The sequence below is a fragment of the Mauremys reevesii genome, linkage group 6 (genome assembly GCF_016161935.1).
Source record: "Mauremys reevesii isolate NIE-2019 linkage group 6, ASM1616193v1, whole genome shotgun sequence".
Lineage (NCBI taxonomy): Eukaryota > Metazoa > Chordata > Testudines > Geoemydidae > Mauremys > Mauremys reevesii.
Window position 1 is genome coordinate 32,532,717 of NC_052628.1, and position 17,869 is coordinate 32,550,585.

A 17,869-nucleotide genomic window follows, 5' to 3' on the forward strand; every position below is an offset into this window, starting at 1 on the left:
CCATTACAGATAGAAGATTAAAGCTAAATTTTAACTCACCTGCAACTTCCCCTTACTGATTTTAACTGGTTTTCCCTCTTCAACTAAGAGGTTGTTATTGTGTACAATCTTTGGTGGACGTTGATGGCTTTCCAAGTACATACGAACATGCATTCCAGCATCCTGGTGGATATCCTTAGCATAAACTGTAAAGTTAAATGTGTCAACCAGGTTGTTACTGTCATCATGCCTATAAATCACATGTCCCCTTTTTAGGTCAAGTTGGGTAAAGGAATCTGTTGCTAGATTATTTACATAGATTCTTCCGTGTTTTGGAGATAAGAATATCTCATAAGTAATCTCGTGATCCCTTCTAATGTCTTGGTTTGTGATGGCACTAAGGTTAGTTGTTGTAATAGTTCTCTCTTTTCCTTTTTGGACCAATAAGCCTGTATTGTTTGCTAGTCTAACATAGGGCTCTGAAGCACTCACTTCTAGAAGGGAAGACGTGTAGTGTTTGCCATCAGTTACAAATAACACAAAGCGCCCATAATCTGCACCACTATGTGTAAATAGGACTCGCTTTTGCTCCAGGTCTTCTTGTTTGAATTGATAGAGTCTATGAGTGTTATCATTCACTAGAGTCAAGTCCCCATTAGGAATGCCACGCCTAGTGTACAGCAACTGCCCGTCATCAAAATCAGAATCAGGATCATGGTAGCATAGGTCTGCCAAGGTCAATAAGCGCTGTCCATTCTTAACTACATGAAATACCTTATCAACTGCACGTACTGGTTTCTCATCATTCTTCAGCTCAACAGAAATATTAAATCTTATCTCTGCTGATAAAGGTTCTGTTCCAGCAGCAGAGCTCACCCATTCTCCTGATTCTCTGGTGGATGCTATGACAAGAAATTCATCGTACACGGTCTCAGTGTCATCATGGACATACATAAGGCGTTCACCCATTATATCTTGGTTACTGAAAGTGGTGAGGTTATCATTACTCTCTGGTGAATCTGAAAAGTTAATGAGTTTTAATTTCCCATGTTGAGGACTCTTTATAACTTTATATTGAAAGGCCTTATTATCCAGGGTTTGTGCAAACAATCTGCTTTTTGTTATTAGCGCTCCTTCGCCTTCAGTTATGGTCAAGCCATTGTTTGTCAAAATAATGCTTGTGAGATCTGCTTTAATGTTGATTTTGAAATTATACACATTTGACTCCAAATACTTCGTAAAAATTAGGAATCTAAATGAATCCTGAGTGTTCTCATGGGGTCTGTTAATTAATTCATATTCTAGTTCATGGTCTATAATGTTTTTTTGGCTAAAAGTTGAATTTTTTTTCAAGGCTTGGTTGTTAAGGAGCATTTGCCCTTTCTTGGGTAAGGACAACAACTTATAATTAAGTTCATTTTCAGGTATTTCTATATCCATCATCACAGCAAAAAGATTATCTGAATTCAGACATTTCTTTTTTGTTTTTTCAATTTCTAGAGGAACATGTTTCAATAAATTATACCTCAACCATTTCACTGTGATTGGAAACATAAGCTCATCACTGATTGTGTTTCCAATGTGAACCTTAAATTTAAAGTGATCTGTAACGTTTTCCAGCTGCAATGCTTTGAAAATACTATAGTACCTCACACGGCTGCGCTCAATAGAGCGCTGAGAAAAAGTGTTTACTTGCTTCCACTCTCTGCTAGAATGTTGCCTTTGAATTTCACCAAATTGGGGTGATTCTGTGATCTCATATCGTATCTCCATCTCTTGCTGGATGGCATTTGTTTCAACTGCCAAGTGGCTGAGTGTGATCAAAGCTGCATTGCCTTGTAGCACTTTTATTCCTGTGTTATTGACCACTTTATAATCCAAAGGAACAGCCATGATACGCAACACAACTGTGTTGCTCATTTTCTCTCCATCACTTGCTCGCAGCACAATCCTCGAGTTCTTGACCCCAGTGTGGACAAAGAAAATGTTGCCTTCTTTTAAGTCCTCATTAGAAAAAGTAATAATGGCTCTCCCAGGATTCTTGGAATTTTCTAAAAATCCTGCATCTGTATTCAGATTTCCAAGTACTGAAAGACTGAGATTGGCAGAGTCTGTGTCTTGATCTGAAACCTTTATTAGATCAGCAGTCAAGCATTTCTTTGAGTTCTCTAACAAAAGAAATAAGTTTCCCTCAGGGAGCATAAGTTCAGGAACATCATTTGTCGGCATGATGGTAATCCTAAAAACATATTGCTCATGTCCTTGCAGATATGGAGGTATGTCCTTTTTACTACTGGCAGAAATGGAAAAAGTAAAATTATCGTAAGTGTCCTCAGAACCATCATGGACATATAGCACTCTTCCTTGCCACAGGTCTAACATCGTAAATGTGCCCTTCTCCTGCTCTGGTTCAACCCCTAACCTCAAGTAACCATGAGAGGGCTGCTTCTTTATTTTAAAAAAGATCTGTGACTGACGAACCCCTAATTTCTTAAACTCTAAATTTACTTTAATATGTTTAGATTCAAGTGGAGCATGTCCACCCTCTGGGACAATCAAGTTATTTAGAACCAAGAAATGGCCACTATCCTCTTTGCCTTGGGGTTTGGAGATTTCAGGAAAATAGATAGAAGTAGAGGCTGGTGTTACAAGAGGAGTCTTTTCTGTTGTCACTACAAAAGAATTTGTCTTAAAAGAATTCTCTGTTTTGCATCCAGCTGAAACATCCTTTGTAACCAGAACATTCTTTAATGATCTCTTTTCTGAATTGGCTTTCAGGTCTCTTATGCAACCTTTGAAGGATCCTCCTCTGGCATATTTTCCAGAAACTGAGGTTAGCTCTAACTTTATCACTTCTACCCGTGTGCTGTCATCTACACCACCTACAAAGAGTGGCCCTATAAGAAGGGATATTTTGCTGTGGGAAGGCAGTGATGTTTTCACTGTTTCTCCATCTAACATCAGCTGCAAATATTGTGCAGTAAATTTTAACTCAATGGAGTGCCACTTATTATCACTGACTGACTTAAGAGAAGAAAGCTGCATTCTACTTTTACCCTTTCCAATATGGGCCTTAATTAGTCCATTCTCAATTTCCATTGCAATGAAATCTCCTGCTCGTCCAGAATGATAAAGCAGCAAGCCTCGCTGAGCTGAGGTCTGTATTGTACACTCCAAGCATCCTTCACCCTGGACATTCCATAGCTGGAAAGAAACATAGGATTTGGAACTAAAGAAACTGATAGGCTCATCTTCACTTGCAAAGAATTCATCACTGCATCCCAGTGACACTTCATGAACATTTCTGAACCCAGGATAAGGTCTCAGGGACGTTAGGATCTCATGCTGATTGAATAACACATCATCGATACATCCTCGGAAATTGGTTAGTGCTCTATCAAGGTAAGGAACATCAAGGGTACCGCTCCCACCAACGTAAAGTCCATGTTCAATATTTAATTGATATAGAATCCCAGGCATTTTTGTACTAGTTCTATAATGTTTATCAATTACCAGTGTGACATTATAATTTTCATGATGTAATTCAACCAGGTGCCAGGCTAAATCATTTAGCCGGGAGCTCCGTTGAGAATGCAGCACTCGTTCCCCTGCTCCAAAGTTCATTCTCAACTGTAAGAGACAAAATTTTAATGATGAAAATCAGTAAGTGAATGGATGACAATTAAATTAATTGTGTGTGTCTCAAAGAAACAAGTAATACTTAACCCTTTGACAGCTGCTCAACTTAGTTTCAATCGTTTCATTTTCAAACTATGAGCACAAATGTATTTATTATTTTTATGGATTTGCTAACACCACAACATCAAATCCAAACCCATTATACATTTTGGGAAGGTTTACCTACCAGCACAATTTTAGTCTAGGTCAGATGCAAAACCAGGAAGTGACTATTTCCAGTTCTGCTATGACCAAAATTTACAAGAGCCCAAGGTGAGCATAAAGTGCAAGGTCATGCATGAATTCCTGCTATAAGCTGGGAGCTCAACAGTTGAAAGTGAAAGAGGAGGAGAGACACACAAGTATATAAATCGATCACAGGATGACTCTGAGCTACTAATGTGATACATCTGTGGAAAAGACAAATGCAGTCTTAGCACATTAGGCGAGATATTTCCAGTAGCGATAGGACAAGGCACTGGTAAGATCTCATTTTGAATATTGTGTACAATTGTGTTCACCCAAATTGAAGAAAGATGAATTCAAACTCGAACAGGTGCAGAGAAAGGCTACTAGGATGATCAGAGGAATGACAACCTATCTTATAACAGGAGACTAAAAGAGCCTGGCTTGCTTAGCATAGCAAAAAGAAGGCTGAGAAAGGATTTAATTGCTCTCTATAAATTTATCAGAGAGATAAACATCAGGGACAGAGAAGAGCTATTTAAGCTAAAGAACAATGTTGACATGGCATAAGAACAAATGGGTAATAACTGGCCATGAATAAATTTAGGCTGGAACTTAGAGGAAGGTTGCTAACCATCTGAGGAGTGAGATTCTGGGAGCAGAAGGGCAAACAACTCAATCAGTTTTAAGATAGCTCTTGATAAAAGTATGAATGGGACTGTACAACAAGGTTGCCTGCAGTGCTGTGGGGGCTGCCTTTGACAATTCTGGGGGTCCCTTTATGTCTTATGTTCCTAAAATCTCATGCTTCAGCTAGGCACGTGTGGGGCCAGGAAGGGAATTTTCACTTCAGTATATTCTGGGAGAGGGGGGAAGGGATTGTCTCCTTCCTTTCAAGCATCAGAGATGGCCGTAGCTGGAGATAGGACACTAGATAGGCAGGATCAGGGCTCTGAGGTGGCACCTAGCATTCTCTCTCATAGATGCTTGGCGTACTGGTTCCTGTTCACATGGTTAGGGTCTAACTGACTGCCATATTCAGGGTTGGGAAGGAATTTTTCCCCTGGTCAGACCTTGCAGGGTTTTTGCCTTCCTCTGCAGCATGGATGTGGTTCACTTGCCAGGATTAACTGGGTACAGTAGAACCTCAGAGTTACGAACACCTCAGGAATGGAGGCTGTTCGTAACTCTATAATGTTTGTAACTCTGAACAAAATGTTACAGTTGTTCTTTCAAAAGTTTACAGCTGAACATTGACTTAATACAGCTTTGAAACTTTACTACGCAGAAGAAAAATGCTGTTTTTAATCATCTTAATTTAAATGAAACAAGCACAGAAAATCTCCTTACCCGCCAAATCTTTTTTTAAACTTTCCCTCTATTTTTTTAGTAGTTCACATTTACACAGTACTGTACAGTATTTGTGTTTTGTTTTTGTTTTTTGTCTCTGCTGCCTGATTGCGTATTTTTGGTTCCAAATGAGGTGTATGATTGACCAGTCAGTTCATAACTGTGATGTTCTTAACTCTGAGGTTTTACAGTATATCTTACTTTACCAATTCCCTGCCATTGCAGGGGCCTCAGGCATTGGTACACCTTGGTCCCTCCTCTTCTCTGCTTGCAACACACAACGGTTTAGTCTCCTGAGAGCTGTAGTGCTTTAGTCTAATTCTGGTTGTTGGGCAAGGTGCAGAGGTGGCTGCGTGGAGTTTAGTGGCCTGTGATGTACAGAAGGTCAGACTAGATGACTCTGTGGTCCCACTATGACTCCAAAGACAAACACTAGGCAAACCAGTACCTGTGCTCTCTATTTTTTATAATTAAAAATCACACCTGTAAATATCCTGAGTGCAGTTCCACCGAACAATGATCCTCGTTTCCAGCTGCAAGAAAAAGCAATCCATGTGGCTTGCTGGTTCGAAATCGTAACTGCAGTGATGTTCGAGTGGATGATTCTGCAATGTTCAACTCCACGTAGCTATCACCATAAAATGATACTAAAAGAAAAAAAGAAAGAGAGACTTACAATATATGTACTTTTGCAAAATGCCTCCCCATCCTTACCATACACATACACACACTGGGTATCTACTATATCCAAAAATGAATAGTAAGAATTAAATTTCCATTTTTGCAAGCTAGACTACACCAATCCAGAGAGCTGGTGCAGTGCACAATAGAATCCTAGGTAGATACTACACTTGATCTTAGCTCATACTATATCTGAGAAATAATGCTACTGAGAACCTTGTGGCCAACAGCTAAACGTACTGCTGGCCCTACGTCTAATGTTTAGAGAAGCAGTGGAAAGACTTTTATATCATCACTGTACTTAGTTCTACAGCAAAAGCAGACAACGCCGAAGAGGGCATAAACCTAGGGTTGTGGTTCTCAGTCTATGGTCCAAAAATCTCCAGAAAAGAGAGAAGATTCTAGTAGTAAGGAGGGAGTTCAGGAAGTTATGTGGTCCACTAAAGCAGAGGTTCTCAACCTTTTTCTTTCTGAGGCCTCCCCCTGAACATGCTATAAAAACTCCAGAGTCACCTGTGCCGCAATAACTGGTTTTCTGCATATAAAAGCCAGAGCCGGCATTAGGGGGTAGCAAGCAGGGCAACTGCCTGGGAGCCAATGCCACAGGGCCCCCCACAAAGCTACATTGTTCAGGGTTCAGTTTCAGCCTCGGGTGGCAGGGCCCAGGAACCTGGGCTTCAGCCCCATGCGGTGGGGCTTTGGCTTTCTGCCCTGGGCCCCAGCGAGTCTAATGCTGGCCCTGCTTGGAGGCCTCTCAGAAACCTGCTCAAGGCCTGCAGGGGGCCCCAGACCATTGGTTGAGAATTACTGCACTAAATGATCTCTTTCTCTAATGAAATAATCTGCAAAATAAAAGAGTTGAAAAACAACTGATCTAGTCAAAAAAGTTTTGGAGTTGAATGGACAGGAGTTCCTCTTCCCATAAACACGCCGTAGACAGAAGGCAAGTAAATGGACAATAGACTCAGATGCCTTAGACTAGAGTCTCTCATACAACATGTGCCTGAAAAATCAAAAGCAGTTTTCCTGACCTTTTGGTTTTTGTTGTTCTCTACAGATAAAATATTATTGCTCTAATAATAGAGGAACGTAAGCACCTCCCTTTTTCAAAGGAAATATTGGGTCAAGAGAATCAGATGGATGAGGAAATTGTTCTTAATCACTATTATAGTAGTAGTAGTTGTAGTGTGGTAGTGTGTAGAGGCAGTAGCCAAGGCCAGGAACCCTTTGTGCTATACACTGTACAAACACATTGTAAAACATGGCCCTTGCCCTGAAGAGTTTATTACCTAACAGACAAGAGAGATGGAGAAAAGAGATACTATCACCCCCACTATACAGATGGCAATCTGTGGCACAGAGAAATTAAGTGTCTTGCCCAGACTTATGGGAAGTCTATGCCACAGATGGAAAATGAACTTAGATTATTTCGAGTCCCCTCCCATGTCTTAATCACAAGATCACCCCTTCCACTATGGCCACACTAGATTTTAGGAAAGCAGTATAATATCATGGGCCGCGAGAAGTTCAATTGGAGGAATGCAGAGGCTTTCAATCCCTGTATTAAGATTCTGAAGAGTTATATTTCTATTGCTATGTTTGCTCCTATTCATTAGGGGTTGTAGGATCTATGGTACAGGATTTGACTAGAGTCCTACCAATGAACTCCCATAGGAATCTATTGTTGAAGTTTGAATCTTTCACAGATTTTAAGGTCAGAAGGGACTATTATGATCATCTAGTCTGACCTGATGCCTAACACAGGCAAGAGAATTTCACCCAGTGATTCCTGCACCAAGCCTGATACCCTGTGGCAGAACTACAACATAGATTTTAGAGAGACCTCCAATCTTGATTAAAGATTCCAAGTCTTGGAGAACCCACCACATCCCTTGGGGTAAGCTTTATTGTGCACAGAGCAATACCTTTATTTAGATCTTCCTGAATGAACTAGAGAACAACTAGGCTAGAGGTAGCAGAGGATCAAAAATGCCTCACAGTGAACCACCAGGGGGGAAAATATCTGAGTGGAAAAAACAGAAGAATTGACAAAAGAATCCTTGGGATTATAAATTTTGCCTTTTACAAGCCAACCCTTCGACTCCATAGTTGTGGGTGGGGCAGCTAATTCGGCAAACAGATCTATCAACCTAGGCATTTATCCATGGCTAAATCACTACTCGAGCCAGGACCACCTACAGTGTCCTGGCATTGTCTGTGTTTGGGTTCTTCACCAGTGAAAGAAGCATGTTATTATAGTGTAGCAGTCAGGTTCCTCTACAGGAACCTCTTCAGTATGGTTTTTGGCTAAAACCACATTAGTGGTGACCTTCTGAATGTCTCTGGGACCATATCTTTTAAAGAGAAATTGTTTTTGCTCTGGTTACATCATATCATCAAGGAATATGAGCAGAGTCAAGCCAGTAACATTAGAATGTCTCTTGCTGTTAGAATATGTGAACTTAGCACATCATTTAAGGAACTTGGTTTTTATATTCTCTCTGGGACTGGACAGTACATTCCATAATACTAAACTGAGCCCCAAGAAAGAGAGGAAAGGTCCTTAGACAAAGTCAGAGCATCTTTCTTGAAAATGACTATCACAAACCAGTGTAGTTGTAGCCATGTCAGTCCCAGGATATTAGAGAAACATGGTGAGTGAAGTAATATATTTTATTGGACCAACTTCTGTTGGTGAGAGACACAAACTTTTGAGCCACACAGAGCTTTTCTTGAGATCTGAAGAAGAGCTCTGAGTGGCTCAAAAGCTTCTCTCTCACACCAACAGAAGTTGGTCCAATAAAAGATATTACCTCACCCACTTTGTCTCTGTAACAAACAAGAGCAGATATGGAGAAAGTGCTCAGATTTATAGAAGAGGGCTTTTTTCAGTCAATCATTTAGATATAGTAGGGGGTGGGTATTTTGTCCCATTAACTCAGACACCACCTATAACAACTTCTTCTGTAAAAGCTCAATCCACTTAAGCAATGAGAATTTTCTATTTTCTTAAATATGTCTTGGGAAGTTGGTATATTAATATGTAAGTATGTGACATTAAAATTCACTCACTCTATAGTTACTGCTACTAGCTGTCTCTACATTTCTATAGATGCAAAAAACTGAATGAGTGAGTTCTCATTTTAAATCTTCTGCATATCATGTAATTAGCTGGTTGCTTTAGTTCTAGGGCAGCCTGGCATCTCTTGCTCTTTTGAAGGACTTTGTATGCAGAACATAATGATCCTGGCTTTCATTGTCACCATATAACAAAATCACATTTAAATTGTTGTCCACTTTCAGCCCTAGTTCACTGCTATTTAAGCATCTCCAGTCCCACTGCAGACTATTTTTCAAATGATTTTTCCTTGTCCTTTTCTACCTGAAATACAGAGCAATAAATAACTTCTTTCTTCCCTAATTTTAAAAAGCAACACCCAAAAACATGTAACTACCAAACACAAGAAGCCTAATTCTGCACCCAAATCCACTTGTGCAGTTACCAGGAGCTGTGCATGCATCTCGGAGAACAAAATTGGGATCAAAGACTTTACTTAAAATTAGCAATACAATTTGTTCTATCAAAATTGTTCACTCTGGGCTAGATTAAGCCCTGCAAAAGGGGTGGCATCTAGCTTCACTGCCGCAGGAGGAACCCTGGGAAGGAACGGTGAACTCGTAGTCACAATTCCTTCCTTGCTCTTCCCTTGCTCTCGGGGGGGGGGGGGGAATAACTTAATGCAGGCCTTTACAGGGCACATCTTACACCATCCATCACGTCTTCTCACTCCCAGTGCACTGGGGAGGGAGAAGCCAAGGCTCTGTCCATTCCCTACCTTTGTGTCCCCAACTCACTCCCAAGGAGGAACAGCAGCCACATGAAGCCTGTTCTCCCTACTATGCCTGGATTTGTAATCCAGGAGAGTCCCTCACATCCATGCAAGGTACAAGAGAATGAGACTTTACTAAATTCCCTCACGCTCTGAGTTTAGAATTGGTAGTCTTTTTATATGCAAATATTGAACTACACCATTCCATCTCTTAGAGCAATAAATGTGCATCCCACTCCTCCACACAATGCAAGACTCAGCTCCCACATGGCAGAACAGCTGCAGAACATTTCTGGTCTTCAAAGTGTTTAAAAGATATTGGCATCAGTGCTTCTCTTTAAAGATAAAATAATGTTTTGGCTGTAGGCCCACAGTGCAAGCAAAAACAATGTAGCTAACACTAAAAGTACTTCCAGAAATGCTGAACCCTTCTGATGTGGAAATGAAAATATGCTAACTAAGCTATTGATTTTATTTTTTGGCACTAAAACAGAAATGTCGGAATTAGGTCACAGGACAACTGTTGCTCAGATTAATTGCACTAAGGTAGCCTGGTAACATTCCACGCAGTTAGAGAACACAACCAGATGTAATCTCTGTGTTATTATAGTGTAAAATGTCATGCAATCTAGTAAATTATCTAGTTATTAAAAGGTCAAAACATAAAAGGCAGAAGATTTGTCAAACAGTTTCTAATCTTTTTTAATTGCTATAGTATCTAAATGTCATGATTGCTACTTCAGGAGGGGACACATTTGCTGTCCCTAGCAGGGATAGGAAGGAGTCACTTCTGGAAAGTTAGGAACATAGAGATTGCCATCTTGGATTAGCCAGCGGTTCTCAAACTGTGTGTCAGGACCCCAAAGTGGGTTGTGACTCTGTTTTAATGCGGTCACCAGGGCTGGAGTTAGACTTGCTGGGGCCCAGGACTAAAACCTGACCCCACTGCCAGGGCGGAAGCCCAAGCCCAAGGGCTTCAGCCCTGGATGGCAGAGCACAGGTTAGAGGCCCTCCCACCCGAGGCTGAAGCCCTTGGGCTTTCACTTCCACCCACCCCCCGCCCGATGTGGCGGGGCTTGGGCTGGCTCATGCTCCTGGGGTCCTGTAGTAATTTTTGTTGCATAACGAGGTCTCAGTTCAGTGAAGTTTGAGAACCCCTGGATCAGACCCATGGTCTATATACGCAGTATGATGCCTCAGAGAAGGGTGCAAAAACCCCACAGTAGGGTGCAAAAACCTCTCAATGTTAATTATTGTTATTAAGGTAGTGCCCAGGACCCCATTGTGCTAGGTGCTATACCAATGCAGAACAAATATACAGTCCCTGTCCCAAAAAGCTTACAATCTTGCATATATGCTCAGGAAAGGAAGTTCTGTTTCTCTGTTTCCAAGAGATTTCTGGGGATAATAGTGGGTGATTGCATAAGAGTGTTCTTCTGTCCTGATGGCTAAGTGCCCCGAGCACTAGCTGAGTGATTTATCCAGTGTCTGGCTAAGACTGGGGTTTTGAGGAAGGTTATTCACCAGAGGCTCACTACCAAAGGCTCATTCCAGAAAAAAAAAATCATAGGAACAGATTGGGGAATCAATCGCAATAAATAATGGAGATTACTATTGACCCCACAGAATGAGAGTGTGTGCCTACCACTTATTACTCATGTTGGCAGAGTTTATTTTAGATTCTCTGCTGCTCATGGATGCTGAGCTAGCAGCTGTGCCCAGGAGGAGTTTTTTCCCATCTGCACTTGTTGAGAAAGGTGCAACCTCTGCTTTTGGATGCAGATGTCACTGCAATTTATCCCTGCCTTCTCCATGCTGGGATTAGATTACTGCAATATGCTCTGTGTGGGACTATAATTTGAAGCCCTCCAGAAATTAAAGTGAAAGAATTCATCCTACATGCTAAGAAACTTTTTTTTCTTTCAGCTGTGGAACAGTCAAGTGCTTTTTGTATTGGCACTGCTGGCATTGGCATTTGTCCTATAATGTCTTTTTACAGATGGACTGGTGGTAGATAAAGATGTTGTGGGATCTGTATGGCACAATAGAGAACACCATATTGTGATAGGACTGTGCAAACACACTAAAAGACAGCTCCAACCCCAAAGAGCTTACACTCTAACTAAGACAAGATATCAAAAGGAACTGAGGCAGAAGAATGAAGGAAAAGGTACTAAGAGGTATTTACATAGGCCAGATGTGTGCATGACTAGATGGTTTTAAGATGTTTGTTTTTGATCTTGAGGTTCATAAAAAAATTAATCAAGTATGAGAAATATCAGAAGTTTCTAACAGCAAACTATATAGATCCAAGCTACACAGCTGTGTGCTCTCAGTCTTCAGAATATAAGACCCTTCAGTAAAAGATAGTGTAAATCTTCCTTAGTCTAGGATTTTAGTAAGGGAAATAAATGTTCATTTTGCTAATCATAAAGATGGTTTTCCTTTTCATGCAACTAGTTCTTCAGGGTGTTGATTGTTTGTTTTGATACATTAAAAACTTTTAAAAGCCTGGTTCATTTTCGCTCATTTCATGACTGTCCAACATTTGTGGTGCCAGCTCAAGAAGAAAGAACAAGTAGGAAACAAACGGTTCTACTTCTATTTGTCAAGCTCAAGATGCTCTTAACAGCACTACATCAAAAAAGTGTAAGAATTCAATTATAAATTCATAAGCATCCCAAACTCTCACTACATGTCCTATAAGCACTTGTTAAAAGGCAGCCCATAAAGCACAATGAAAAACTCCACTTTCCTACAAACCCCCCAAAATAAGTTTATTTCTGTAACCTAGAGTAACTCAGTTCACTGCTAATAAACACACAGTAAACTCCCAGGACCTCTTTTATAACCTCATCCCTATCAGCGATGGCCCCTGGGCCACCCACAGGTGCATCCCATATAAGAGGGCAGCAAACAGCCTCTCTGTTCTTAGGGAAATGATCAGATAATTATCTGCAGGTGAAGTTCTCTTTAGAGAAAATGTGTCTTCAGCTAGAATGTTCTGTTGGAAAATTCCCAGAACTATTCATCAGAACTCAACCAAAGTGATTGTTAGATTAATTTATAATAAAAATATTATGACCTACAGATTTATTTACAAATGTTGTTTTATTTTCTTCCTTTACCTTATGGCTGCAGCTTTGTTCTCTGAAAGAGTCCTTCAGACTGTAACAGAAGGAGTGTCTCTAAATCTAACCCTTGCAACTCCAGAGTACGTACAGAATGCTTGAGGTAATTTGCAAAGATAAATATTAGCCCTAAGTCTATTACACAAATGTTAGTCTGTTGGTAGTGACTAATTTGTACTAAAACCTCTAAAATAAAATTCTCCAATTCTGCATAAGAAGCTATGGCAGTATCCTTATTAATATAGAAAACCTATTTGTTAGAAGCTGTTATTTATGGAAATAAATTTGGGTTTTTATGCAATATTCATGTGCAGCTGTTAACTTTTTTTTGCAGATGCTTTTGTAAAGGTTTGTGTATCCTGAACAGTGCTAGATATTAAGATTACTAGTCACAGAAATCAAGGATTTGAGCAACCCAAACACACCTAAGTATATGCACAATGGAGGGAAACACAATTTTGGAAAGTAAAGAGATTGCCCTTTAAACATTCAAAGGGGTCATAATAAACTGTGAGAACATGGAGGGGGGGGAAGAGAAATCCTTGATTAGGTTGTTTTACAATGCTGAGTAATTCTAATTTGAGATATGCTTCCACTTTTATATAGAAAGCAACAAATGGGTCAGATCTCTTTTGGAGAATGTGATGCAATCTTTTTAACACGAGATACTGTGGAATTCAGCTTTACTGCTCACTCTACTACAGGTAAACCCCAGATTTTTATGAAGGTCTCCAAAACCCTTCTAATAGAGTTTTGAACAAACTAATGTTGATGATGTAAGACTTTAGAAGCGAGGGAATAAATTTCAGATAACTTGAGTTTTGAATCAGCATTTGGAAAAATTGGAATGTATTTGTAATTACTTTCTAAAGGTAATCTTTTATTTGCCTCTTGCTTAAAATGGAGATAATGATATTGACCTCCTTTGTAAAGTGCTTTGAGACCTATTGTGAGGTCTGAGGCCTTTTTCTGCAGCCACATTAGGACTGCAGCAGCGATGAGCTAAAAAGCAGAAAGTCAGTCTCACATTCCATCTAAATTACATTAAAACAATGAAATATCAGGCTGTTAAGAAGGCACTCCTGTTCTAAAAGTACCCACCATCACCAGATTAAAAAACACAGATACGAAGATGTTTAAAGAAAGCTTTCTTTGATAGCATTCTGTCTGGCAAGGAATCACTTACCAACAGTTGTGATTGTGAAATCAATACTACTTTATTGTTTTGACTTTATGGTCCCTGCTTCTCTATTGTTTATCTGTATAGTCTCTGTCTGGTTCTCTAATTGTTTCTGTCTGTTGCATAACTAATAATCCAAGATTTAAATCAACTAAGGTGGCAGGGTATGATTGTTAAAAAATTGTTTTGCAATATATTAGGACTGGTCAAAGAATTATTTTGTAATACTTTAACCAAATGATTGGTCAATATATAGCTAAGTATAATGCCAACAGACCCAGTCATTGTTGGATGGAATCGAACCGGAGACCTCTGGAGCTTAGTGCATGAGCCTCTACAGCATAAGCTAAAACCCAAATGGCTCTTAGGTAAGACTGTAGAACAGACTCATTTTATATCTCTCTCTAAGCAGTCTCAGTGCCACTAGATGGGACAGAATACCACACCAGAAGGTGTGTGGGTTACATACTTCCCCTAGCTGTGGAAGCACATCCCTGCCTTCAGAGACTTCCCAGCTGAAATCCTGGATGAGCCCCCACTTGTAATGCAAACAGACCTCAGTCATCTGCAGGCGGGATCAAACCTGGGACCTCTAGAGCTTAGTGCATGAGCCTGTACTGCATGAGCTAAAAGCCCACTGGCAGTTAGCTAAGGCTGTAGAGCAGACTTATTTTATATCTCTCACTCTAAGCAGTCTTGGTGCCACATAAGCAGGACTCAAGTTTCACTATATCAACTGGGGTCCAAAAAGGAGATCCAGGGGGAAAGAAAGGAAAAGGAAAAAAAGAAGAATAAAAAGGAAAGACCTGGAAGAAGAAGAAGAAGAACTCGCCTCCAAGGCACAGCCCAAGATCAGAGCTGCTAAAATCGTATGCACGACCGTGACATGCGGCAACCAGAAGCCAGATGAGACTGACCTTGCATGGCCAACAGGGAAAGTCTTCCTGTGTAATCGGGATTGGTGAGCATAGCATTGTATGCTTAGCATGTGTATTCTGCTTGGTGATTGTTAATAAATAGAGGTTGAGGATATTACTGTGTAAGGCTCTTTAACCTGTAAGGCCCTGCAAATCCGTAGAAGATTATGCCCTGAGCCCTAGGAGTTGGGTAAGGGTAGGTGCCTTTTGCCCCAAGCCCTAGAACCTGGGTAAGATGGGGGGGCCTAAATTAACTGGGTTATGCCACAAAAGAGTAGAGATGAGATGCCCTAGAGCAGTGGTGGGCCACATGCGGCCCATCAGGGTAATCTGCTGGCGGGCTACAAACAGTTTTACATTGATCGTCCGCAGGCACAGCCACCTGCAGCTCCCAGTGGCCGCTGTTCCCAGTGGCAAACTGCAGCCACTGGGAGCTGCAGGCGGCCATGCCTGCAGATGGTCTACGTAAACAAACTGTCTCGCAGCCCACCAGCCAATTACCCTGGCAGGACGCAGGTTTCTCACCACTTCCCTAGAGTGTGCAGGTAACATTATGATTAGGAAATGCTATACAAGAGTTGGGTAATAGTACTGTATTATACTGATCAGTAACCCCTGTGAGGATCAGATTAGAAATAACCTATTTGTCTAAAGTTTGTGAAGTAGGAAAAATTTGTGATCGCAATTTCTTTGCAGATTAGTAAAAATTACAGTCTGGAAATTAGAACTAGATTGCCATGATTTGGCTTTAAAGTGCTGAGTAGAACTTCACCATCCTTATAAAATTGAGACTTTGCCTCTATGCATGTGTCAGATTGCTAAAACAAAGCAAGTAATTTTCCATTATAAGATAGGAATACCTAGATATTTGATGACAACAGCTACTGTATGGTTAAACTTAATACCGTATCTTTTTTTATAGAGGAAAATCCTGACGTTCCTTTGATCCTGATGCAGTAGTGTGAGACATGAAAGTGTTTTACACTATAAAACAGATACTGGAATTAAAGCAAGTCTTTGCTATGACTTCAATATTGTGGTTATCTACATATACATTAACTGCTGTTTATAAAGTCAAGATACTAAATTATCACAGTGGTATCTGAAACATAACTGTTTCCTCCAAGTTTAGGGAAATACATGTACACATTGACAAATGTAAAAAGCGACAGAGTCCTGTGGCACCTTATAGACTAACAGACATATTGGAGCATAAGCTTTCGTGGGCGAATACCCACTTTGTCAGACGCATGTAGTGGAAATTTCCAGAGGCAGGTATAAATATGCAGGCAAAAATCAGTCTAGAGATAATGAGGTTAGTTCAATCAGGGAGGATGAGGCTCTCTTCTAGCAGCTAAGGTCTGAACACCAAAGGAGGACAAACTGCTTTTGTAGCTGGCTAGCCATTCAGAGGCTTTGTTTAATCCTGAGCTGATGGTGTCAAATTTGCAAATGAACTGAAGCTCAGCAGTTTCTCTTTGAAGTCTGGTCCTGAAGTTTTTTTGCTGCAGGATGGCTCCTTTAAATCTGCTATTGTGTGTCCAGGAAGATTGAAGTGTTCTCCTACAGGTTTTTATATAGCGCCATTCCTAATATCTGACTTGTGTCCATTTATCCTTTTACGTAGGGATTGTCCAGTTTGGCCAATGTACATGGCAGAGGAGCATTGCTGGCACATGATGGTGTATATTACATTGGTGGACGTGCAGGTGAATGAACCAGCCACAACATCATCGGTTCATTCACCTGCATGTCCACCAATGTAATATACGCCATCATGTGCCAGTCATTAGCTTTTCTGGTAGTGTTCCCACACGCCTGTGCTATTCTGTTATACTTATATATACATATGCACACCCAATACCACACATTTATATAATTGAACTGTTTATTTTCTAACCTGACTTCACCTTTTTTACATGGGTTGGTAATGTTTTGGTAGCTCTCACGTTTCTGTAAGACAAACATAATCAGCAGTGATACCAATTGAAATAAAGGCCCAGATGGCTTCCACTCCCTGCCTCCCATGGACAGTCCACTCCCTGCCCATTCATGGACAGTCCTCCCAGATCCTGAGCAGAAACAGGAATGAGGGAGCTAGTGGGCTAATAACACTGTACCGCACTTCCTGGAATCCTATGGAAGGCTCCGCAGGGAAGAGGAGTGAAAGCTGGACGGGCCATGAAATCATCATCCCTTCATTCAGATTCCTCAGAAAAAGGTAGCACAACCTAGGATGGCATTATCTTGTCCTGAGCCCTCCTCTGTGCAGGGGTATCTCAGATGAAAAGCTGCACCCAGGGAAGGCTCTGACAGCATGGTTACAATAGAGCCATACTGCCAGGGAGCAGCTCATGCCCCTGCAGGCTTTGGTGCTCATGAGAATTATTTATGGATAATTTCACAAGGGCTTGTCATGGAGTTCTCCTCCTCCTTCACCCCCTTCTGCAGGTTCTTTTCTAGGAGTGCGCTCTCTAGGCCAAACATTTTAACATACTGCAAGGAAAAGATTCTGTTTTTGCTTGTCATAGTCACTGAATAAGCTACAAGAGCTATATTCCCTGAAAATAACAAATGCCTCAAGGGGAAAAGCCATTAACAATATTTTATGTACCTTTACATTAAACAAAATAAGCTTCCATTCAAATCCAGATCTACATCCAGACAAAACAACTTCTTGTTTCTCTTTATTAAAAAAGAGAAAACAGCAAAAACCCAAGATTTCCCCCATATTTTAAATGATTTTAATGTGGTATGATCAGGTCTAACACTGAATTCAAAGCTAGGTCTATGTATGGTGAGCAGGATTTGACCCCAAGTCTGCTCCTGTCGAGATCCCCAGGCTTCCTTTTATTTAATAAACAAATAACTAACCAAACAAACAAAAACTTGGTTTCTGGGACTCATTAATAGGATCCAGGGTCTCCATCTACTGCA

At 40.6% G+C, this 17,869-nt stretch overlaps 1 protein-coding gene and 1 long non-coding RNA gene across 2 annotated transcripts in view; one reads left to right on the forward strand and one right to left on the reverse strand.

Moving 5' to 3' along the window:
* Nucleotides 1–17,869, reverse strand: part of LOC120408679 (chondroitin sulfate proteoglycan 4-like) — a 63,247-nt gene that overhangs the window by 36,190 nt on the left and 9,188 nt on the right. The window contains exons 2-3 of the mRNA XM_039545852.1: nucleotides 5,677–5,840; nucleotides 40–3,609 (exon numbers count right to left, since the gene is read on the reverse strand). Coding sequence (XP_039401786.1) covers nucleotides 40–3,609; nucleotides 5,677–5,840 — 3,734 coding nt within the window. The remainder of the gene's footprint in view (nucleotides 1–39; nucleotides 3,610–5,676; nucleotides 5,841–17,869) is intronic.
* LOC120408680 lies at nucleotides 12,225–14,966 on the forward strand. The gene is made up of 5 exons (XR_005600874.1): nucleotides 12,225–12,353; nucleotides 12,846–12,938; nucleotides 13,442–13,539; nucleotides 14,291–14,383; nucleotides 14,710–14,966. It is a non-coding gene; the product is annotated as an uncharacterized LOC120408680 (long non-coding RNA).